Genomic DNA, 19583 nt, shown 5'->3' with positions numbered 1-19583 from the left:
GAGGGGATGCCGGGCGAGACTGGCAACAGGCGGGAGAAGACCGCCTCCTCCGTTTCCAACTGGACGAGGGGGCGGGAACTAGCGCGAAGACTTCCCGTCTATACCAAGATGGCTGCCACATTGGCGCTGTCATTTTGGTACAGGGCCGGGCGAAGCGCTTAGTTTGACCTGGTTGAAGCCAGAGTCGTTTTCTCTGGGGCTTCCTCGTGCTCGGCTCGTCCCCCCGAGCGGTCCTCGGGAATCCCTGGTGCCGCTCGGCGTCCTTACACTCTGCCGGGAGTCATGTCTTGGGCTGCGCGCCCGCCCTTCCTCCCCCAGCGGCATGCCGCAGGGCAGTGTGGGCCGGTGGGGGTGCGAAAAGAAATGCATTGTGGGGTCGCGTCCCGGTGGCGGCGGCGGCGGCCCTGGCTGGATCCCGCGGCGGCGGCGGCGGCGGCGGCGGCGGCCGGAGGACAGCAGGCCCCGGAGCCGGAGCCGGGGGAGGCTGGACGGGACGGGATGGGCGACAGCGGGCGGGGTGAGTGAGCCCGCAGACGGGCCCGGGCGCCGAGACCCCGACGCCGGCGGCCCCTTCCCCCTCCCGGGCGCTCTCCCGGGCGCCCCCGCCCCCTTGTTTGTAAACACGCGTCCCCTCCTCCCGGGGGCCGCAGTGCCCTGCCCCCGGGGCGGGGCGGCCAGGGGGCGCTTCCGCTCTCCCAGTGGCGGCCGCCGGAGGCCCGGCTCCCCCGCGGTCCCCGGCGCAGGGCCCCAGTCCTCGAGCCTGAGGACCCTGGACGTTGGGAGGCGAGTTCCGCGCCCTCGGCGGGGTCTCTCCCCTGCACGTTCGGGCGGCGAGCTGGGAGTGCAGAGGCTGGCGGGTTCCCCCCACGTGCTGCCCCACCCACACGAGACGCGTCCGGCCTGGGGTGGCCAAATTCACTACTTGGAGCTTGCCTCCCGTCAGCTCTCCTCTCGTTTGTCAGCCCCCTCCTCCCACCACGATTAGGGGTTCAGCCCTTGTTTGGCAGTAGGCTGTCTGGACTTGGGAAGGGGTGAGATGGGGGCGCGGTGGGGAAATCAGAGAGAGAGAATGAAGTCTCCCGTTGGGTGATCCAAGACTCATTTTCTCTTTTTGTCTCTCCTGTCTCTGTGTGTCTGTGCCTGTGTGTACCCTCCCTCGCCCCCCAGACTCCCGGAGCCCAGACAGTTCCTCCCCAAATCCCCTTCCCCAGGGGGCCGCTCCCCCTTCTCCTCCAGGACCACCCTTGCCCCCTTCAGCAGCTGCGTCCCTTGGAGGTTCTGGGGCTCCACCACCACCCTCGATGCCACCCCCACCACTGGGCTCCCCCTTCCCAGTTATCAGCTCTTCCATGGGGTCCCCCGGCCTGCCCCCTCCAGCTCCCCCAGGATTCTCCGGGCCTGTCAGCAGTCCCCAGGTGAGAGGTCGTGACCACTTAACTGCCTCTCCACTTTCGTTTCCTTGTTTTCTTCCTGACCCTAGATCCTTGTATGAACTTCCCTGGTGCACTGAGCTTCTAGTCTTGGCAGGCTTGTGGTCCTTGTGAAACCCCTGGCCCTTCCTGAGGTGCCACTGAGCTTTCAGTGCACGCCTCCTCGCCAGTGCTATAAAAGAACCTGCTATTCTTGATGTCCCTTTTGTCTATCAGTGATTTTTTTGCCTTTTTGGTCCCATCTGCCCTTCTGAGATAAAAGCCCTTTGGGGCCATTGTGTTGCACAGTTTCAGGGGACCGTTATGTCTTATCTCTTCGGGGTTGTGCTCCAGGGGTGGCCCTTCCCAGGCACGGCAGTGTAGTGTTCTTTGTAACGTGCGGTGCAGGGCCCTGCCTAGGTGGTAGAGAATGATGCCCGTCCCCTCTGAGAGATTATCCTTCCCAATGAGTCTCCCTGTGACTTCCCTATTTCCCCCATCCCAGATTAACTCAACAGTGTCGCTCCCTGGGGGTGGGTCTGGCCCCCCTGAAGATGTGAAGCCACCAGTCTTAGGGGTCCGGGGCCTGCACTGTCCACCCCCTCCAGGTGGCCCTGGGGCTGGCAAACGGCTATGTGCAATCTGCGGGGACCGAAGCTCAGGTATGGGGCTCAGAGGACTAGCAGGGAGGAAGAGAGTGTGTGTACCACATACCATCATCTGGGGGATTCCCAGGGGCTCGTGAGGTTTTGTTTGAGCTAGTGAACTGGGAGAGGCGTGATGAGAATTGAGGAACCTCCAGCTTAGATTTGGGGTGGGGGTTGGTCAGAGGGGGAAGGGGACTGGGCTAGGGTTTTTGAACCCTGAGAAGAATGGAACTGTATCATCCCTCACATCCTGGTTCACTAAGTTTGCTGGGGGTAGGGTGGGCAGGAGGAGGTGGACAGGAGCCCTAGTGGCCCAGGGTGTGCGTGCAGTCTCACTGTCCCTCCTCTCGTCTCACAGGCAAACACTACGGGGTTTACAGCTGCGAGGGCTGCAAAGGCTTCTTCAAGCGCACCATCCGTAAGGACCTGACCTACTCGTGCCGGGACAACAAGGACTGCACGGTGGACAAGCGCCAGCGGAACCGCTGTCAGTACTGCCGCTACCAGAAGTGCCTGGCTACTGGCATGAAGAGGGAGGGTAAGGGCCTGCCCCAGGCCTCCCCTTGTGCCCTGTGGGAGGAGGGGGAGGGAGCACTTCCGGGTCCGCCCTCTCTGGAAGGCGGGGCCCCTCTCTCTCCTCCAGAGGGCGCTGTTTCATTCATCTCTCCCATGCACATTCGCTCTCCTCCCTGGTACCCTGATCTGGTCCCTTGAGTTTCCTTCTTAATGGTTCTGCCACTCTGGCCTGAACCTCTGACCACCACCCACCCCCTCACCCCAGGCTGGTGCTAGGATCACTTTTCCTTCTCCAGGATGGTTTCTCTAGCTCCCCCTCTCTAACCGGATTAGCTTTTCTTCTCTTTGAACCCGCCTTCCACTCTGGTCTCTGTCTCCGTGGTATCTGTGTTGGCTTCTCCAAACTCTGGGATTGTGCTCTCTTAAACTGCAGGCTTTACTAAAAGACTCCCAAAACATCTTTCCTCTTTTTTCTCTCTGTTTTATCTTAGTCTGATTCTGAAATCCTGAGAGAGATGCTTTAGGGAGTTTATGTTGGTCACCTGCCTCATTTTAGAGAAGATGAGCTTGAAGCCTGGCTTTCCCAAGGTCATGCAACAAAAGAGTGACAGGTCTGGGATCAGAATCCATGTCCCTGAAGACCCAGGCCCAGTGCGCCTTCTCCTGCCACTTGGTTGAGTCGGAAGAACACCAGATTTGCAGTTAGGAACACTTAGGTTTACATGTATGATGTGCCATGTATTGTGTGAACTTGGACAAACTGTTTTAATGAACTGCCTCAAAATCGGTATCTTTAAAAATGGGGTCAAGAGCTCACAGGGTGGTTATAAATACTGGAGTGAATGTTAAAGCACGCTTGGCATGTTTTTTAGTATGTAGAAGGCCTTCTGTTTAAATGTTAGTTTTCTGCTAATTTCTCTGTCCACCTCTTTTACTTCTTGGAGTAGTCATCTGTTCTTTCATAACTCTTGTGTCTAGACTGCCACAAATATGCCGTGGTTTCAAGTGACTTCCCCAATTTCTATAAATATCTTCTGAGTTAGGCCAGGAGACCCCGATATGGCCCTAAGGACACTTTGGAATCTCCTCACGGCTGACTACTGACTCTCCATTTTTCTCTCCTCCTTCCCCCTCCCCCTTAGCTGTACAGGAGGAGCGTCAACGGGGGAAAGACAAAGACGGGGATGGGGAGGGTGCTGGGGGAGCCCCCGAGGAGATGCCTGTGGACAGGATCCTGGAGGCAGAGCTTGCTGTGGAGCAGAAGAGCGACCAGGGCGTGGAGGGTCCCGGGGGGACCGGGGGCAGCGGCAGCAGCGTGAGTGCGCTCCTTCCTGCTGGGGGTGGGGGGCCGCGGGCTAGGTCTGTGCTATCTCCTGCTCCCGTCCCTTCCCCTCACCACCACTTCACACTGCCGGGGGCTGGAAGTGCCCCCAGACATGGTCTCTCACATCTGAGGTGGGCATGGTAGCATCCTCTGTCCTCACTCCCAAAACAGCCACAGGCAAGTCCCAAATTAACAGTTGTCTTCCTGAATGCCAGAAGAGCAGGAGTGGGTTCAGAAGGGGCTTGAAGAGATAAGGTGCTGGTTTAGTCGCTAAGTTGTGTCCGACTTTGCGACCCCATGGACTGTAGCCCCCCGGGCTCCTCTGTCCATGGGATTTTCCAAGCAAGAGTACTGGAGTGGGTTGTCATTTCCTTCTCCAGAGGATCTTCCCCACCCAGGCACTGAACCTGGGTCTCCTGCTTTGCAGGTGGATTCTTTATCAACTGAGCCACCAGGGAACTGTCCAAAGGGTTTATGGTGGGGGGTTTCCTAGTGTGCTTCAAACCTCCTGTAACTCTGAGCCCTCATCCCTGCAGCCAAATGACCCTGTGACCAACATCTGCCAGGCAGCTGACAAACAGCTCTTCACGCTTGTTGAGTGGGCAAAGAGGATCCCCCACTTTTCCTCCTTGCCTCTGGATGACCAGGTCATATTGCTACGGGCAGGTCAGTGACCTTGGACCCCTCAGACCTCTTGTCTTTGGACCCCTCTTGGACCTCCTGACCTTCAGGGACCCCAGAGACCTTACCTTGCATTTTCAGGGAGCCAGTCTCGTTGACCTCACCCCCTCTTCTCCCCTTCCCTCAATGTGCTCTCCATCCCGTGGCCTTGTCCCTGGCCCCTGACCCTTGTGGCACCCCCCCGCCCGCCCCCCCAGGGTGGAACGAGCTGCTCATCGCCTCCTTCTCTCACCGATCCATCGATGTCCGAGACGGCATCCTCCTCGCCACAGGTCTCCACGTGCACCGCAACTCGGCCCATTCCGCAGGCGTGGGAGCCATCTTCGATAGGTCAGTGGCCCTCAGCTGGGCTGGCCTGGTGGTCGAGGGGGCGGGGCTATAGGCTGGTCCGTGTCCAAGGCTGGCTGAGCTGTGACCTTTGAGTGACCTGCAGGTCCCTCTCCAGGGTGCTGACAGAGCTAGTGTCCAAAATGCGGGACATGAGGATGGACAAGACAGAACTTGGCTGCCTGCGGGCAATCATTCTGTTCAATCCAGGTAAGAGGAGGGCTGCCCCTGTTCCTCAAGACCCAGGCAGCCTTGCAGCCGCCTCTTCTTCGGAGACTCCTCAGTTACCCAGCTGCCCCCCTCAACCTAGAAATCTCCCAGCTGACCAAGAGGAACCCACATTCGTTGAAAAACATCCCCTTTCCAGTCCCATCCCCCAGACCCTTTGTGCCCCGCTTCCCTGGCCAGGCATTTGGTGAAGGGTGTGTAGGTGGGGCCCAGAAGGAACTTCGTGTGGGCCATGTCTCCGCATTTGTCCTGGTTTGATTAGTCCTCCTTCCTCTTCCTCCTCTCTTCTGCCATCCCAGATGCCAAGGGCCTCTCCAACCCCAGCGAGGTTGAGGTCCTGCGAGAGAAAGTATATGCATCCCTGGAGACCTACTGCAAACAGAAGTACCCTGAGCAACAGGGCCGGTGAGATAGCGCTGAGGGGCCCCGGGCCCGCGCTGGGGTGGGGGTGCCACCGGGGCGTGTTCAGAGCCCGCGTGGCCCCAGCTCTTACTCAGCATCTCCCATGCCCTCAGGTTTGCCAAGCTGCTGCTGCGTCTTCCTGCTCTCAGGTCCATAGGCCTTAAGTGTCTAGAGCATCTGTTTTTCTTCAAGCTCATCGGCGACACCCCCATCGACACCTTCCTCATGGAGATGCTTGAGGCTCCCCACCAACTGGCCTGAGCCCACTCACAGACGTGCTGTTCCTCATGCTGGGGGAGGGCACAGCGGCGAGGGATTCTGGGCCTTCGGGCTGGGTGGGGAGGGACTGTGTTCCTAGAATCTTGATGGGAAGGAGGAGCACAGGGCAGAACTGAGGCCTCCAGGGGGTGTCCCTAAACCCTGCAAGGGTTTGCTTGAGGTCCCAAGTCAGAGGGACCCAGACCTGGTGGGCCTCTCCCTGCGGCGGCCTCGAGTCTCCGAGTTTGGCTCTGCCATGGTCTGGGGGGCTTTCAGAACTCCAGCCTGGAGTGGCTTCTCCTCCCCCAGCACAAAGCCCTGGCCTTGCTCCCAGGTCCTTGCTTCTTGTCGTCTTGCCTGACTCGGCATCCCCATCCGAAGAATGGAAAGAGAACTCCCGCAGAGATGGACGTTGGGGGGCAGGCCCCCCAAACTGATGGACATGGGAGGCAAGCTCTGACAGGCCTTCCTCTAACCCAGCCTGGCAGATGGGGGCTTCTCTGGAAGGAAGGGACCCTGTCACTGTCTCCTGGCCAGAGTCCTGTCTCACACTTCCCCACCTCCAGCAGTCAGACTGAAAAAGGTGGTGGTGGTGAAGGGGTGGTGGGAACCCATCTGCTATTTTTAATTTCCTCGAGGACAGAGACTTGCAGTTAGACTCAAAGAAGTACTGTACTTCCCCAGGTTGACTAAGAGATGCCAGTGGTGGAGGTGGTGTCTGGGAAAGGCAGGGGCCAGGGTGCTCTGGGTTCTCTGCGGCTCTTATGTCTGTCTTGGGGAAGGGGCCTGGGCTGAGGGCAGGGCCGGGGTGGTGAGTTGTCCTCAGGCCTTTCCCGTTTCAGCTCCCCCTGCAGCCCCGGGCTCACCCCGCAGAGCCTGGGACACTGAGTGTCAGGGCCTGATTGAGGGGAGATGGCCGGCCTGCGGAGGTGGGGTGCTGGGGCTGCATGACTTCTGCCCGGCGGCTCTTCTCTCCGGGGTTCTCTTCCCCTGTCTTTCACTCACATAAAATCGCTTTCAAATTAAAATCGCTGTTTTCTGGACCGAGGTGACTGTCTTGGGGGTGGGGAGGAACGCCGCCCCTGGCCGCGGGTGGGAGGGTATCCGGTGGGGCGTGCTCCCTGGACGCCGCTGCGGCCGCCGCCGTAGTTCCCTGGGGCTGGGAGGCGGGCGCGGGGGTGGGGGGACACAAGGCGCGCTTTGTGGCGAGGGAGGGGGCCGAGGGTGCGCCGGCCGGGGCGGGGCGGCCGTGGAGGAGGGCGGCCGGCTCTCAAAGGCTCCTTGTTCCCCGGCGCCCTCCCAGCGCCAGCGGGCGGCGGCGCCTCGGCTCGCTCCGGGCGGCCCTCCGGCCACGCCACGGGCTCCGGGCAGACCCGGCGCCGTGCCCGCCCGTGGGGGCGCCCTGGGCGTAGAGCGCCGAGGCCTCCTCCGGCGTTGCCCGCCTGGAGGCGGCCTCGTCCCCGAGTGACCCCGATTCCCGGACTCTGCCAACCCGTGTGGCCGCCCCCCTCCCCGACTGGATGCCTCTCCACCTGGGCTCCAGGACGCCCTTACGTGGTGCCCTCCCCTCCATCCCCTGGGACCCGATCAGCCTGTATGTGTGTCTGTTCAGTCTCGGGCCTCCCCTCTAGCGCACCCCCGCCCAGCCTTGACGCCCCCGCCCCCCACGCTGCCCGCGGCCGTCGGGTTGCAGGTCCCCAGTCGCTATCTATAGCGGTGTCTATAAATACCCAGCTCCGGGCCGGGCTCTGTAATTACAGCGGGCGGGCCGGGCAGAGGGGAAATAATTATGGAGACCAGATGGGGTGAGGGGAGGTAGCGACCCCTGGGCCCGTCTCTCCCCTCCCACTACATCCCGCCCCGGACTCTGCTGAAAAGGGGCTCTGGGTCTCCAAGGGGGAGGATTGGGGGAGGGGTCTTGTGACTGGACCTCTGGGTCCCCCCAAAGTAGACTAGGGAAGAGATATTGGGGTTCCCCGAAAAGAGCATCCTAAAGTACAGGCCACTGAGTCCCTGCGAGAAGCAGAGGAGAGCAGCCCGAGGGCTGCGAGGGAGGGTTCCCGTTCGCGCCCCCCCCCAACCAGGTGGAGATAGGGGGTGGGGTTTCCCTCGGTGGCTGTGGGCGGGCGGTTGGAGGCAGGGGCTGGGCCGGGGGCGGGAGCGAGCTGGGGGCTCTGGGCCGCTAGGGTGGCCGGGGACACACAGGAGCGGCGGCCACCGAGGAGGGAACAGCGCCGGAGCCCCGACGGCGCCCCACTTAATGGAGCTGGGTCCCTGAGAGCCGTGGCCACCCGGCAGCCTCCGACTTCCCCAGGAGCCCGGCGTGCTCGCTCTCTTGCAGCCTCGGGGTACCCAGCGCCACCGGCGTCCCCTGGTCCCCGGGACCGGGCGTTCCGGGTGCCAGCCATGGAGCGGTGCAGCCGCTGCCATCACCTCCTGCTGCTGGTGCTGCTATTGCTGGGGCTGAGCGCCGCCCCCGCCTGGGCAGGTAAGCGGAGTCCCAACGCCTGGGTCGTCGGAATCAGGCTGGAGGTCCGCATGTCCTCGGGACAGGGGACAGAGGATATGTAGGGACGAGGGGGGACGCTTCTGGGTCTGAGAATGGGATTTGGGGCGGTCAAGGGTCCAGGCTGGAGGGCAGGACACCTGGGTCCCTTGGAGCCAGAATGGAGATTTGTTTTCCTCTCTGAAGTGACCAGGGGAGGGCAGGTAAGGCTGAATGGTGGAGGGTCACTGAGTGGGGCTGGATGCTGGGGTCCTCCAGCAGGGCCAGTGTGGTCCAGCCAGGTGCTGGAGTCAGGGGCAGATGCGAGTGTTGATGGATGGGAGGTGCATGTCTGTCTTCTTCCTGCCCACATCTGTGGGGTGTGAGGGCGAGCATCCTTGGATAGGAGCAGAGCCCGGTAGGTAGAGAAAGAAGGGGTACCTGGACTGTTGTCTCACTGGTTCCCCCGACAGGATCCCCTTCCCCCTCCGTGCCCTCGATCCTGCCACGCGGCTGGCTCTGGGGAGCTGTGGGGCTGACTGCCAACAGGACGGCCGCTGGACAGGCCAGGATCAGGTGTCTGAGGCGGGAGCCAACGCTCTGCATTCCTGCCCTGCCCCTCCCCCTCTGCCCAGCCGGGCTCCCCTGGGACTCTGGCCTCCACAATCCCAACCTTTTCCTTCTTTTCCCCGGGATCCAGAAGTCCTGGCTCTGGGGAAAGGGGGTTTGACGTCGGAGAGGAGGAGGCTGAGAGTACCTGGGTACTAGGCAGGCTGGAGTAAGCCCCCCCACCGCAAACCCTGGAGACTGATTGGCATATAACTTGACTATTTATTTCTTCTGGTCAGAAAAGCAGCATCAAGGATTTAGATTAGATTTCGGAAGGAAGAACTTTCAAGACAGGAGGAGCTCAGGGACAGAAAATTGAAGTACGGGATGTCTGTAGACCCTAGGAGTTTTTTTTAGAGAGAAAAGGGATCCTTTAACGTGGAGGCAGGGAGGTGGCTGAGATGACTCTCTCTTATTTGGGGGCTGAGTGGGTAGAGGTGGGACTCTGGAGGGAAGTGGGTTAGTGTGGAATTCATCAGAACTGGGCAGAGTGGTGGGGGTGATGGGGTCACCAGTGGGGAGACTGGGGCAGACTGAGGCCAGAGCCAGGGGGGCCCCTATGTGACATGAAGTAGGAAGCCGGGTGGGCAGACCTGTGGCTAGGCCGTCTATAGGGTTGAGCTGGACTCTCCTGGGGTTTGGTAGAGGGTGGGGGCCCCTGAGGTCTCCTTGGCCTGGGGTCTCTGTGAGTCTCTGTGTCTCTGTCTTACTTACCCTTCGTCTCTCAAAGCGGCCCTTGTGTGTTGATGTTTGCGGAGCTGCCACACGCGGGGGCCAGGCTAGGGCAGGGAGGTGGGAGGGGGCAAGGCCGTGGTTTCCCGGCTTCTGGACTCAAAGGGCCTTTTCTCTGCCTGCCCGCCCCACCTCACCCACCCCACCCAGCTCTGCGCTCCTGATCTCTCTGGCCCCTGCCCTGCCCCACACTTCTCTGAAAGTTTTGCTGGAACTTTCTTTGGTTTTCTTCCAATCTGGAACTGATGGTGTGAGCAGCGTGTGTTTGGGGGAGTGAGGGAGAAAGAGGTGACCTCTGTCTTCTGGGGAGTTTGAGCCCTCGGAAGCCGAGTTCTAGGTGGACAGGGCTGGTGGCCTGGCTCTAGAATCTTTGGGCCACGGGTGGCGGGGGTGGTGGGGCAGGGTCGAAGATCCAGGTGTGGGGAGCTTGCCCGGGTTTTGGGCAGAGGACTCTGATGGGATCTGCAGATGTGTGGCTCTGGGCCCTGGATCTGCTCCGGCTCTGCGTGGCAGCTTCAGGCTCCCCGTGTGCCCCCCCACCCCAGCCCATCTCCCCAGCCAGGGGCACGGGCTCCGGGGCTGGCTCCTTCTTGTATCTCCTTTCTCTGTGTGGTCGGAGTGGCCCCCGCCTCCCCCAAACACGGGGCCTGCAGCAGCTTGACGCCCCCTCTCCGTAGAGCTGCCTGTCTACCCCCTCCCTGGTGGCCCCCAGCCCCTCCCGTGCCCAGGATGATGGCTTGCCCAGATGTTGTTTATGCTGGAGACACTGGACAGAGGCCAGAGACCCAGAGACCGAGAGGAAGGAAGAGCCAGAGAAAGGAAAAGATGGGTAGAGGGCGAGGGAAGCAGAGGAAGATGGAAGAACCAGAGAGAGAGACCAACAGATACGGAGACCGACAGAGCACGTGAAGGGGAGGCAGGTGGAGAGTTGGAGGAGAGAGATGAATAGAGAGACTTCCCTGGTGGCCCCGTGGTTAAGGGGGCACGGGTTTGATCCCCGCTGGGCAAATAGGGTACTACATGCCAAGCGGCACAGCCAGAAAGTAAATAATAAACTGATTAAAATAGTTACTCGGGCTTTCTTTAAAAAAAAAAGAAAGAATAGAGATTCATAGGCTGAGAGATGGAGACAGGGAGAGCGTGAGGAAGGCCGAGGCTGGGAGGAGGGGTGGTGGTGGGCATGGAGCTGAGTGCAGGCCCAGCGCTGCCTTTGTACAGGTGACTTGGTTTCCCATCCATGCATGCTCTGTTCAGAAGCGTGGAAGGGCGAGGTTGACTTACATCCTGCAGGGAGTTTGAGCCCCAGGAACCTGATCTCTAGACCCCCAAAGTCCCCTGTGCGTGCCCCCCTGGGAGTGCGCGCCTTGCCCTGACCCTCACAAACTCTCCCAGGCACAGCCCCCGTGGACGTGCTTCGGGCCCTGAGGTTCCCCGCCCTCCCTGACGGTGTCCGGAGGGCAAGAGGTATCTGTCCAGCTGATGTGGCCTACCGAGTGTCCCGACCCGCCCAGCTCAGTGCACCCACCCGTCAGCTCTTTCCAGGTATGGGTGACCTACCGAAGCAGGGATAACTGCGGGCGAGGCCGGGGGGTGGGATCAGAGGGGAAGGGGTTGATGGCTCACCTTGCCTCTCCCTCCCGCTGTGTGTCTGTGTCCCAGGAGGCTTTCCCAAAGATTTCTCTCTGCTGACTGCGGTCCGGGCCCGCCCGGGCCTCCAGGCGCCCCTCCTGACCCTCTACAGTGCTCAGGGCGTCCGGCAGCTGGGCCTGGAGCTCGGCCGACCTGTCCGCTTCCTGTACGAGGACCAGACTGGGCGGCCGCAACCGCCGGCTCAGCCTGTCTTCCGAGGCCTCAGCCTGGCGGATGGCAAGTAAGTCAGTGCACTCCTCTGGCCTGTCAGGACTGTCTCTTAGGAGCTCCCCTCTGGTTCCTGCTCCCAGAACGCCCACTCCCTAATCCTTGTTGTTCAGTAGCTAAGTCGTGTCTGACTCTTTGTGACCCCTTGACTGCAGCATGCCAGGCTTCCCTGTCCTTCACCATCTCCTGGAGCTTGCTCAAACTCATGTCCATTGAGTCGGTGATGCCATCCAACCATCTCATCCTCTGTCACCCACTTCTCCTCCTGCCTTCAATTTCCGCCCCCTAATCTAGGAAATCCCTTTGGGCCACCACTCGCTTACCCACTGCCCAAACTTTAGTCAAGTCTCTTCTAGCCCAGAGTTTGGGCTTCAGAGATTAAATCCTGGTGCGTAGGACTACCTTGTACCTTGGGCAAGTTACTCGAGTGTTTTTTTTTCTTTTATTCATTTTTATTAAAAAAAAACTTTTGATTTTATATTGGAGTATAGCCAATTAACAATGTTGTGATAGTTTCAGGTAGATAGCAAAGGGACTTAGCCATACATATCTGCTTGACTTTTTTGAGACTTGGTTTCTATGTCTGAAAAATAGGGATAGTAGAATTATGAAAATCAAATGAGAAAGTGATTGCATGGTGCCTGGGGTGTTGTAAGCACCCAGTAAATGGTAGCTACTGTGACTGCTACTGTGTTACCATTGGCTTGTCAGCCTTTTCATCAGCAGCTCCCCAGCTCTCGTGACTTTCCTCCCGTCAGTCAGTCACTGGAACCTCTCCCCGCTCCCATGACCAGGTGGCACCGTGTGGCTGTGGCTGTGAAGGGCCAGTCTGTCACCCTCATAATTGACTGTAAGAAGCGAGTCACTCGACCCCTCCCCCGGAGCGCCCGTCCAGTACTGGACACCCGGGGCGTGATCATCTTCGGTGCTCGGATCCTGGATGAGGAAGTCTTTGAGGTAACCACAGCAACTAGAGAGAGGACGCTGGTCCTGTATCTGCGTTCACTCCCCTCCTGACCTCAGTACTCCATCTTCCTGTGTCTTGACCCTTCACTTTTCCTTTCATAAATGTCTTTTTCTACTTCCTCTCTTTAGGACTACTTTTTTTTTTTTGTAGAAGAATTAAGTGCCCGTTTATATGGCAGGATTGTCCATAATCATTTATTCCGTCAGGCAGTTTTCATTAGTCTACCCATCCATCCACTCCCTCAACTGATCCATCCACCCATCCATCCACCCATCTGTTCATTTACATACTCACCCACCTACTCAAGCATTTGGGCTTGTATTCTCCCACCTGCCTATTCTTCCCCTGCTTAGCCACTCCTTCCTCGAAACCACCCATCTATTCATCTGTCCTTCCGTCCATCCATCCATCCGAAGTCATGCATCCATCTACTCATTCATCCATCTGCTCATCCACCCTATCTGCATGTGCATGGAAGGATACATGCAGGCATCCCGTTTACCCACCCATCTCTTCAACCCCCGACTCTCCATCCAGCCATTTCTTCACTTCTTCCATCTACTTCCATTTCTATCTACTCTGTGCCTCTCATTTTCCTCTGTATCAGTCCACCCATACATACATTCACTCACTCATCATCCATCCACCCTCTCATTCAGTCAAGTGTCTGAGCCCCCATTTACCCACCCAGCCATCTATCCATCTACCCATCCATCCGTCCATGCACCCACCCAGCCAGTCAATGTTTTCTGAATACCTGCTGGGTCAGAGCCAAGGGGAACGCCGAAGAATATCATCAGATCTCTATCATCCCAAGTTCTGCTCTGGAGTTGAGACAGTATTCCCAAGCTATAACCCACCCCCGAACAGGGTTTGCTCAGTACCACATGTGGGCACAAGTATATGCCATTGGAAATCAGAATTGGCTTCTTCCCGTTTCTAGAGGTCCAGAGAATTCTTATCATCACTGCACTGGAAGGTCAAAGCAACTAAGGTTGGGTCTCCAACCTTAGGTCTCCAGAAGCCCCTGTAAACAGGCTCATGCATGATCACATGAGCAGGGTGTAGGCCAAGAGCTGAACTTAGGGTGGAAGGCTTGAAGTCTAGTCCTGATTCTACCACTTGGCGTGACCTTGGGCCAGTCATCATCCCTTGGAACTTTTATGAATTCACTGTGCTTGGAAAATGAGCATGAAGATCCTTGTCCTGCTGACTCTGATCCTTGTCCAGCTGTCTAGTTGTTGTGAAGGTTCAATGGGATTATGAGAGAAGGTCTTTTGAGACCTGGAAAGAAACCATGCATGTGGGCGGGCTGGTGCTGGCTGTCTCCATCATGTAGTCTAACTCTGACCCATGTCCCAGGCTCTACGCTGCATCTCTCTGAAGCCCTCTCCACCTGCCTCCATTCCTGTCCCTTCCTCTTTGCAGGGTGATATTCAGGAGCTTTCCATCATCCCGGGAGTGCAAGCTGCCTACGAATCCTGTGACCAGAAGGAGCTGGAGTGCGAGGGGGGTTGGAGGGAGAGACCTCAGAGAGAGCCATCTCACAGAACGCAGAGATCTCCGAAGCAGCAACCACCAAGACTTCACAGGCCACAAAACCAGGAACCCCAGGCACAGGTGAGGGAGCTGGGTGCACCCCAAACTGCAGCACGCCCCGGGGAGGGAAGCCGCCACCACAGTGCCCCAGGGGAATTCCCCCAATGGCCCAGAGCCCCCGTCCAATGTTGGGCTCCTGTTCTCCCCCCCAGTACCCCCTCCCCAACCATCCCCTCTATTGCCATCACCCTGCCCTCCTCCCAGTCCTCATTCATCAACCTTTTTATTTTCATTTAAAAATAAAAAGTCGTTATGAAGAATTCGTGGCTGGGCACTGTGTCCCCTGCTTGTGTCTCCTCCTCTGCTAGTCTTCCTGGAACTGTGTCCTTGGGTTTTCCATCTCTTCCTTGAATTAAGAGATTGGGAGGCCATGGAGGGTGGGGGTGAGAATTGGGGGATGTGGGCAGAGGTTGGGAGAGCTGAGGAGGGAGAGACAGAGACAGGAGAAGTTGAACTGAGGAGACCCAGGAAGAGATGTGGAGAAGGAGTAGGAGGTAGAGGCCTGTGCAAGCTAGCGGGCAGGGCCCTGTCTCTGGCCCCTGCTTGCCCCAGGAGGGGCAGGATCGGGGGCTGTTGGTGGGGGTGGAGGGAAGGGCAGGGAGGCTCTGAGTGGGGTGGAGTCCTGACAGCTAGAGTGACAAGTGTGATCTGGGGTCAGTGGTCTGAAGGTTGGAGGCTCAATCTCTTAATCATGTCTGCTTCTGTCCCACATTCGGGACTCACCCCCCTTCCCACCCCGCTTCCCCACCCCCCTTCCCATCCTCCTCCCCACCCCCCTTCCCATCCTCCTCCCCACCCCCTTCCCATCCTCCTCCCCACCCCGCTTCCCACCCCCCTCCCCACCCCTTCCCATCCTCCTCCCCACCCCCTTCCCATCCTCCTCCCCACCCCCCTTCCCATCCCCCTCCCCACCCCGCTTCCCACCCCCCTTCCCATCCTCCTCCCCACCCCCTTCCCATCCTCCTCCCCACCCCCTTCCCATCCTCCTCCCCACCCCCTTCCCATCCTCCTCCCCACCCCCCTTCCCATCTGCCTCCCCACCCCCCTCCTCACCCCCATCTCTCTCCTGACTCCTATCCCTCCATCATCCCCAACTCCCATCCACCTCCTCTCCCCCCCCACCTGTTCCCACCGCCCCTCCCCCAACCCCAGTCCACTGAGTCTCTCTACTATGACTACGAGCCCCCCTATTATGATGTGATGACTACGGGCACCACCCCTGATTATCAGGTAAACTTGAGGGACCCCTTCCCTTGCCCTGTTCTCCCCACCAACCCCTTGCAAACATCTAAGACACGGTCCTCCCCTTCCCACTTTGGGGAGAGCCACCTTGTATCTAGATTAAGGGCGTGTGCTCACTGGCCCTCCCGTGTCTCTCCACTGCAGCGACCTCCAAGCCCCAACCACAGGGCTCCCCCTCCCCCCAGGGGGCGTCGGACCCCTCCCCGAAAGCCTGCCCCTCCTGCCAAGAGGTCAGCAGCCCGGCAGGCGTCCCCCTCACCAGGCCAGAGGCCTTCTCGAAGTGGAGGTTCCAGCCCAGCCCGGGGCCAGCCTCCCCTCTCCCGGCACCCAGCTCAGCAGGCAGCTCCCCCCACTGCCCGGGGCCCCCCCAGGACCAGAGGCAGCGGTTACCGGCAGGTAGAGCCGGGGCATCCAGATCTCTGCCCCCGAACCTCTCTGACCTCAGAGATTCACTCTCCCTAAACTGTACCCCCTCCAAAGGGGCTGCAAGATCTGAGATTGCCCCCACCCCCCAGCACAGACAGACGCTGCCCTCAGGACGGGCCAGGACGGGCTGCTGCTTGGCCTCCATTGCCGCTAACCTCTTTCCTCCTTCCCGCCCTCTGCTCCTCTCCCCTCCCTTCCCCTTGGGGGTAGGACCCCACCCCGGGTGAAGAGGAAGGAATCCTGGAGTCAAGCCCTTTGCCACCCCCTGAGGAGGTAACTCCATCCCCACCCTCGCCCCAGCTAGGGGTGGTGGGCGTCTGTGACCTGCTCCCCTTGCCCTAGGTCGTCTTGATGAACCAGCCCCTCTTCTGGCCGGAGGGCTCTTTGTCACCTTGTTCACGATGCTCTGTCTCCTGGTTACTCCAGATCTTTGAGTCTGCTTGTCTCTCAGGACAGCCATTTTTCTCCAGTGTCCATGTCTCCTGCCATGATTCTTTGGCTCTAGGGTCATCCCCTTCCGTGTTGACGTTAATGGTTGTACTTCTGTCACATTTCTGTTCCCAGGAGCCATTTTTTGTCCAACCCTGTCACTTTTTGTCTTTCCACCAATTTCTTTGGTCATTCCTTGGGCCCCTTCTTCCATCGTTATGTCCATGGACTGTCCACTCTGTGTCCAGCCCTCCGGCCACCCTTCTCGTTACCCCTCATTTCTTCCAACCACACCCACTTTCTGGACCTCTCTCCTTGTTGGGGGCCTTTGATGGCCATCCCCCTTCTCTACAATGGCTCCCCTTGCTCTTCTTGGGAGGAAAATGGCCCCCATCACCCTCAGTACCCCTTGGGCTGGAAGTCATCACACCCTGGGGTCCAGGGGAGACCTCCTCTTAGCCCTAACGCCCCCGTCTACCCCTCTCCCTCCCCACCCCCGGGAAGGAGCAGACAGATCTCCAGGTCCCCCCCACAGCTGACAGGTTCCTGACAGAGGAGTATGGGGAGGGTGGCACAGAGCCCCCAGCAGGGCCCTACGATTACACCTATGCCTATGGGGACGATTACCACGAGGAGACGGAGCTTGGCCCTGCCCTGTCTGCCGAGACAGCCCGCTCGGAAGCCGTAAGTCCGAGAAGCTCCTCTTTCACGCTTGACCTCCAGCGGGAATCGCTTCCTGTTGTCTTTGGTTGTTGTCTGTCTTCTGAGAGCTACTTCCCACCGGTGATTTACCATTTTTTGTTCACGTGGATTGTATCTGTTGCTTGAAAAGATTACTCCCTGCCTTCCCTTGTCAAATGTCTTACTCTGTGACTCCTTATGGTTCCTTCTGTCTGAAGCATTTGTTTTTTTTTTCCAATCCTGTGGCCACTTCCTGTCTTTCTTGGTCCCTTCCTATCTCCATCAAGCTGGATTTCATAGGCCTTTGGTCATAAGCCCCTGTCGTATGTCCATTTTCAATCTGTCTCCATCATTTCTTCTTGATCAAAACCATTTCTTATCCATGTTGCTGCCAATCTAACTTTCTCTGTCACATTTTCTAAGCTACAGGCCACTTCCTGTCTGTCCCCTCTGCTCCCAGTCATGACATACGTTTGGGTGACTGTGTCAGATTGGACTGGAGGGGACTTATTCTTTGTGTTTCTGTTCTAGTTTTTCATGCTGTTTTATCCTTTGATAATAAGCCACTTCGTATGTGTCTCCGATCATCCAAATCATAAAGTTTCCATTGTGGGTCTAGATATTTATCATGGCCACTTGCTGTGTGTATGTTTTCTGGAAGATGTGTGTTTGCTGGAAGAATTGTCTTTCTTTGTCATAATCCATTTCCCAGAGTCACTTTCTGTCTGTTTTGTGAATTTCTTTTCTTTCTTGGTTGTGGCAGCCATATTGTTTTGAAGGTCCACTTCCTGGATCCTCTTTCCTTGGCTGCTTCCTGTCTGTCCCACCACTTCCTGTTTATCTGGTTCATTTTCTAACCATCTTGGCCGTGTTTGATTTTTCTTGGCCCTGGTATCATTCTTGCTTCCAAGAGTTTGTCCCTTTGTTCTGTCTCCCTTAATTGTGCCCTGTGTCTTCAGCCACTCCCTGTCAGTGGGGTATTTCCTGTGCTCACTTCATCTTTTGCCTGCCTTGCGGTCAGAGCTCTCTCCCCAACCCTGCTGCCTCATTCCACCCTCCGTGCTCTAATATTGCCACCCTTGACCCTCTGCTGCCTTTCCCTTATGCCGGAAACTTAGGATTGATCTGGGACATGGGAGAGTTTGGAGAATGATCGTTACTGTTCGGTCAGGATGGAGGTAGAGGGGGGCATTTTGAAGATCTTTGTTGAGAGAGTCAGGGGACGTGGTGAATAAATATCCCCCAATCTCCCTGTCCCTATCTTGGTTGTGGCCCCAGAGCTGGGGGTGGGCATTTGACTGGAAGTGTGGAAGAGAGGCTACTGGTAGGCTTGAAGTTTAAATGAGGGTTAGAGGAAGGGTGTAGCTTCCATGCTGGGAGCGGCGCTGGAAGGAGCTGAGGGGCTCTGTGCCGGGGCTTGAGTAACTGAGCCCGAATTGTATTTTTTCAAAATCCAGTTATAAGCTCTAAGTTGGAGGTATCAGTGGGGACTGCTCTCCAAATACACTTAGAGTATGAATGTCTAATCTCTGGGGAGTTTTAAACTTGTGAACCCCTTGAAACTCTAAGTAAAATCTGTGCATAAGGGCATACCCTTTTTCTTTTCTGGAGAAAGACACTATAGATTACGTCAGATTCTCATATGGATGCATGACCTCTCCCAAACCCAAGTAAAAATCTATCCAAAATCTTAGAATCTTACTTGGCGAGTTGGGTTAAAGGTGAGGAAGTTGATGGTTTCTTAAGGTCCTAAGGAAATGTGGGGGACAAGGTGCAGTCCTCCAGGAGAGGGTCTGGGAAGACTGGGGGACTGGTGTCCCAGGAACTGTCTGGGAACCTTCCTGAGAGAGGTTCTCAGGGAGATGCGGAGGGTGTGTTTGCTGAGGTGGGGCAGGGAATTGGGGGGTGGGGAACCCCGAGATATCCCTCGGCAGACCTGGGAGGTCTGTGAAGAGGGAGTGTTGGAGGAGGACCAGGGAGTTCAAGGGGTTAGGTCAGGGAGATCTCTGGAGGACCTGTGACTGCACCAGGGTGGGGGCAGTCCCAGTGGGGGCTGCTCACAGGCCCCACTGGGGGTTACATGTGTGTCTCCCTCAGGCTGCCCGTGGCCCCCGGGGGCTGAAGGGAGAGAAGGGGGAGCCTGCTGTGCTGGAACCTGTAAGTCACTCTGGTCACTGAGCAGAGGGCAGTGGGAAGAAGGGAAGGAGGCAGGGTGCTAGCCCTATAGCCTCTGACTTTTAACCTTTGGCTCCGCAGGGCATGCTAGTGGAGGGGCCCCCTGGTCCAGAAGGCCCTGCGGTGAGTTCTAGCTGTGACCCCCCAGCCTCCATTCTTTTTGCAGAAATGCTTCCTACCTGCTCACTTGTGCCTTCCCAGCATTGGCCCAGGCCTCCTTCTTAGAACTTGGAGCATCCTTCCAATCAGAGCTTCCCAGAACCCCAGATTTCTTCTGCGGAGACCACCCCCAGCCACATACCCCTCTTCCATCTGACCGCCCACATCTGACCCCCCTCTTCTTGTGTTCTTCAGGGATTTCCTGGTCCCCCTGGTATCCAAGGCAACCCAGGCCCAGTTGGAGACCCAGGCGAGAGGGTATGAGAGCATCCTGTGGGGGCGGGGAGGACTACAAAGGAGCCGCTAGTATCCAGGGGGGTACCATTCTCGGTGACTTCTCATCAGCTGGTTGATTACTGATGGAGGGGCTGCTTGCCCTCAGCACCCAGAAAAGAAGGCAGCGTGTGGTTGGAGAGGGGAGCAGTCTGGT

At 58.1% G+C, this 19583-nt stretch overlaps 2 protein-coding genes and 1 long non-coding RNA gene across 12 annotated transcripts in view; 2 read left to right on the top strand and 1 right to left on the bottom strand.

Annotated features, from left to right (window-relative positions):
• The first annotated feature begins 282 nt into the window (after positions 1–282).
• Positions 283–6835, top strand: RXRB (retinoid X receptor beta). Of its 2 annotated transcripts, none has more exons than XM_061397881.1 (10): positions 283–517; positions 1168–1415; positions 1915–2071; positions 2415–2594; positions 3715–3887; positions 4433–4562; positions 4775–4907; positions 5023–5114; positions 5432–5537; positions 5648–6835. In XM_061397881.1, exons 1-10 carry the CDS (start codon positions 283–285, stop codon positions 5793–5795), a joined length of 1602 nt encoding a protein of 533 aa, XP_061253865.1. In that variant the 3' UTR covers positions 5796–6835. The 2 variants fall into 2 exon arrangements, with proteins under 2 accessions (XP_061253865.1, XP_061253864.1); XM_061397880.1 differs by having other exon boundaries at positions 5011–5114.
• Positions 6836–7974: 1139 nt separating this feature from the next.
• Positions 7975–19583, top strand: part of COL11A2 (collagen type XI alpha 2 chain) — a 29638-nt gene continuing 18029 nt past the window's right edge. The window contains exons 1-11 of one of the 9 annotated variants that reach the window (XM_061397871.1): positions 7975–8280; positions 11011–11160; positions 11278–11488; positions 12270–12432; positions 13871–14062; positions 15428–15679; positions 15920–15982; positions 16643–16822; positions 18917–18976; positions 19076–19117; positions 19349–19411. In XM_061397871.1, the coding sequence (XP_061253855.1) occupies positions 8199–8280; positions 11011–11160; positions 11278–11488; positions 12270–12432; positions 13871–14062; positions 15428–15679; positions 15920–15982; positions 16643–16822; positions 18917–18976; positions 19076–19117; positions 19349–19411 (1458 nt within the window). In that variant the 5' untranslated portion in view covers positions 7975–8198. Of the gene's footprint in view, positions 8281–11010; positions 11161–11277; positions 11489–12269; positions 12433–13870; positions 14063–15193; positions 15272–15427; positions 15680–15919; positions 15983–16642; positions 16823–18916; positions 18977–19075; positions 19118–19348; positions 19412–19583 lie in introns of all 9 variants that reach the window. The other 8 variants (XM_061397872.1, XM_061397875.1, XM_061397873.1 and 5 more) reach the window with 8 other exon arrangements.
• LOC133236085 (uncharacterized) lies at positions 13255–14803 on the bottom strand. Its single transcript, XR_009732725.1, has 2 exons — positions 14261–14803; positions 13255–13939 (listed from the first exon to the last, which is right to left on the bottom strand). It is a non-coding gene; the product is annotated as an uncharacterized LOC133236085 (long non-coding RNA).

The sequence above is a fragment of the Bos javanicus genome, chromosome 23, assembly GCF_032452875.1.
Source record: "Bos javanicus breed banteng chromosome 23, ARS-OSU_banteng_1.0, whole genome shotgun sequence".
Lineage (NCBI taxonomy): Eukaryota > Metazoa > Chordata > Mammalia > Artiodactyla > Bovidae > Bos > Bos javanicus.
Note: the sequence above shows the minus strand (reverse complement) of the source record. Positions and strands in the feature narration are given on the sequence as shown.

Bases quoted from the DNA above. Each gene is read 5' to 3' on its own strand.
- RXRB (XM_061397880.1), top strand. From the start codon at position 283: ATGTCTTGGGCTGCGCGCCCGCCCTTCCTCCCCCAGCGGCATGCCGCA. The intron at 2,072-2,414 runs GTATGGGGCTCA...CTCGTCTCACAG, and splicing joins CTGCGGGGACCGAAGCTCAG to GCAAACACTACGGGGTTTAC. The intron at 5,538-5,647 runs GTGAGATAGCGC...CCATGCCCTCAG, and splicing joins TACCCTGAGCAACAGGGCCG to GTTTGCCAAGCTGCTGCTGC.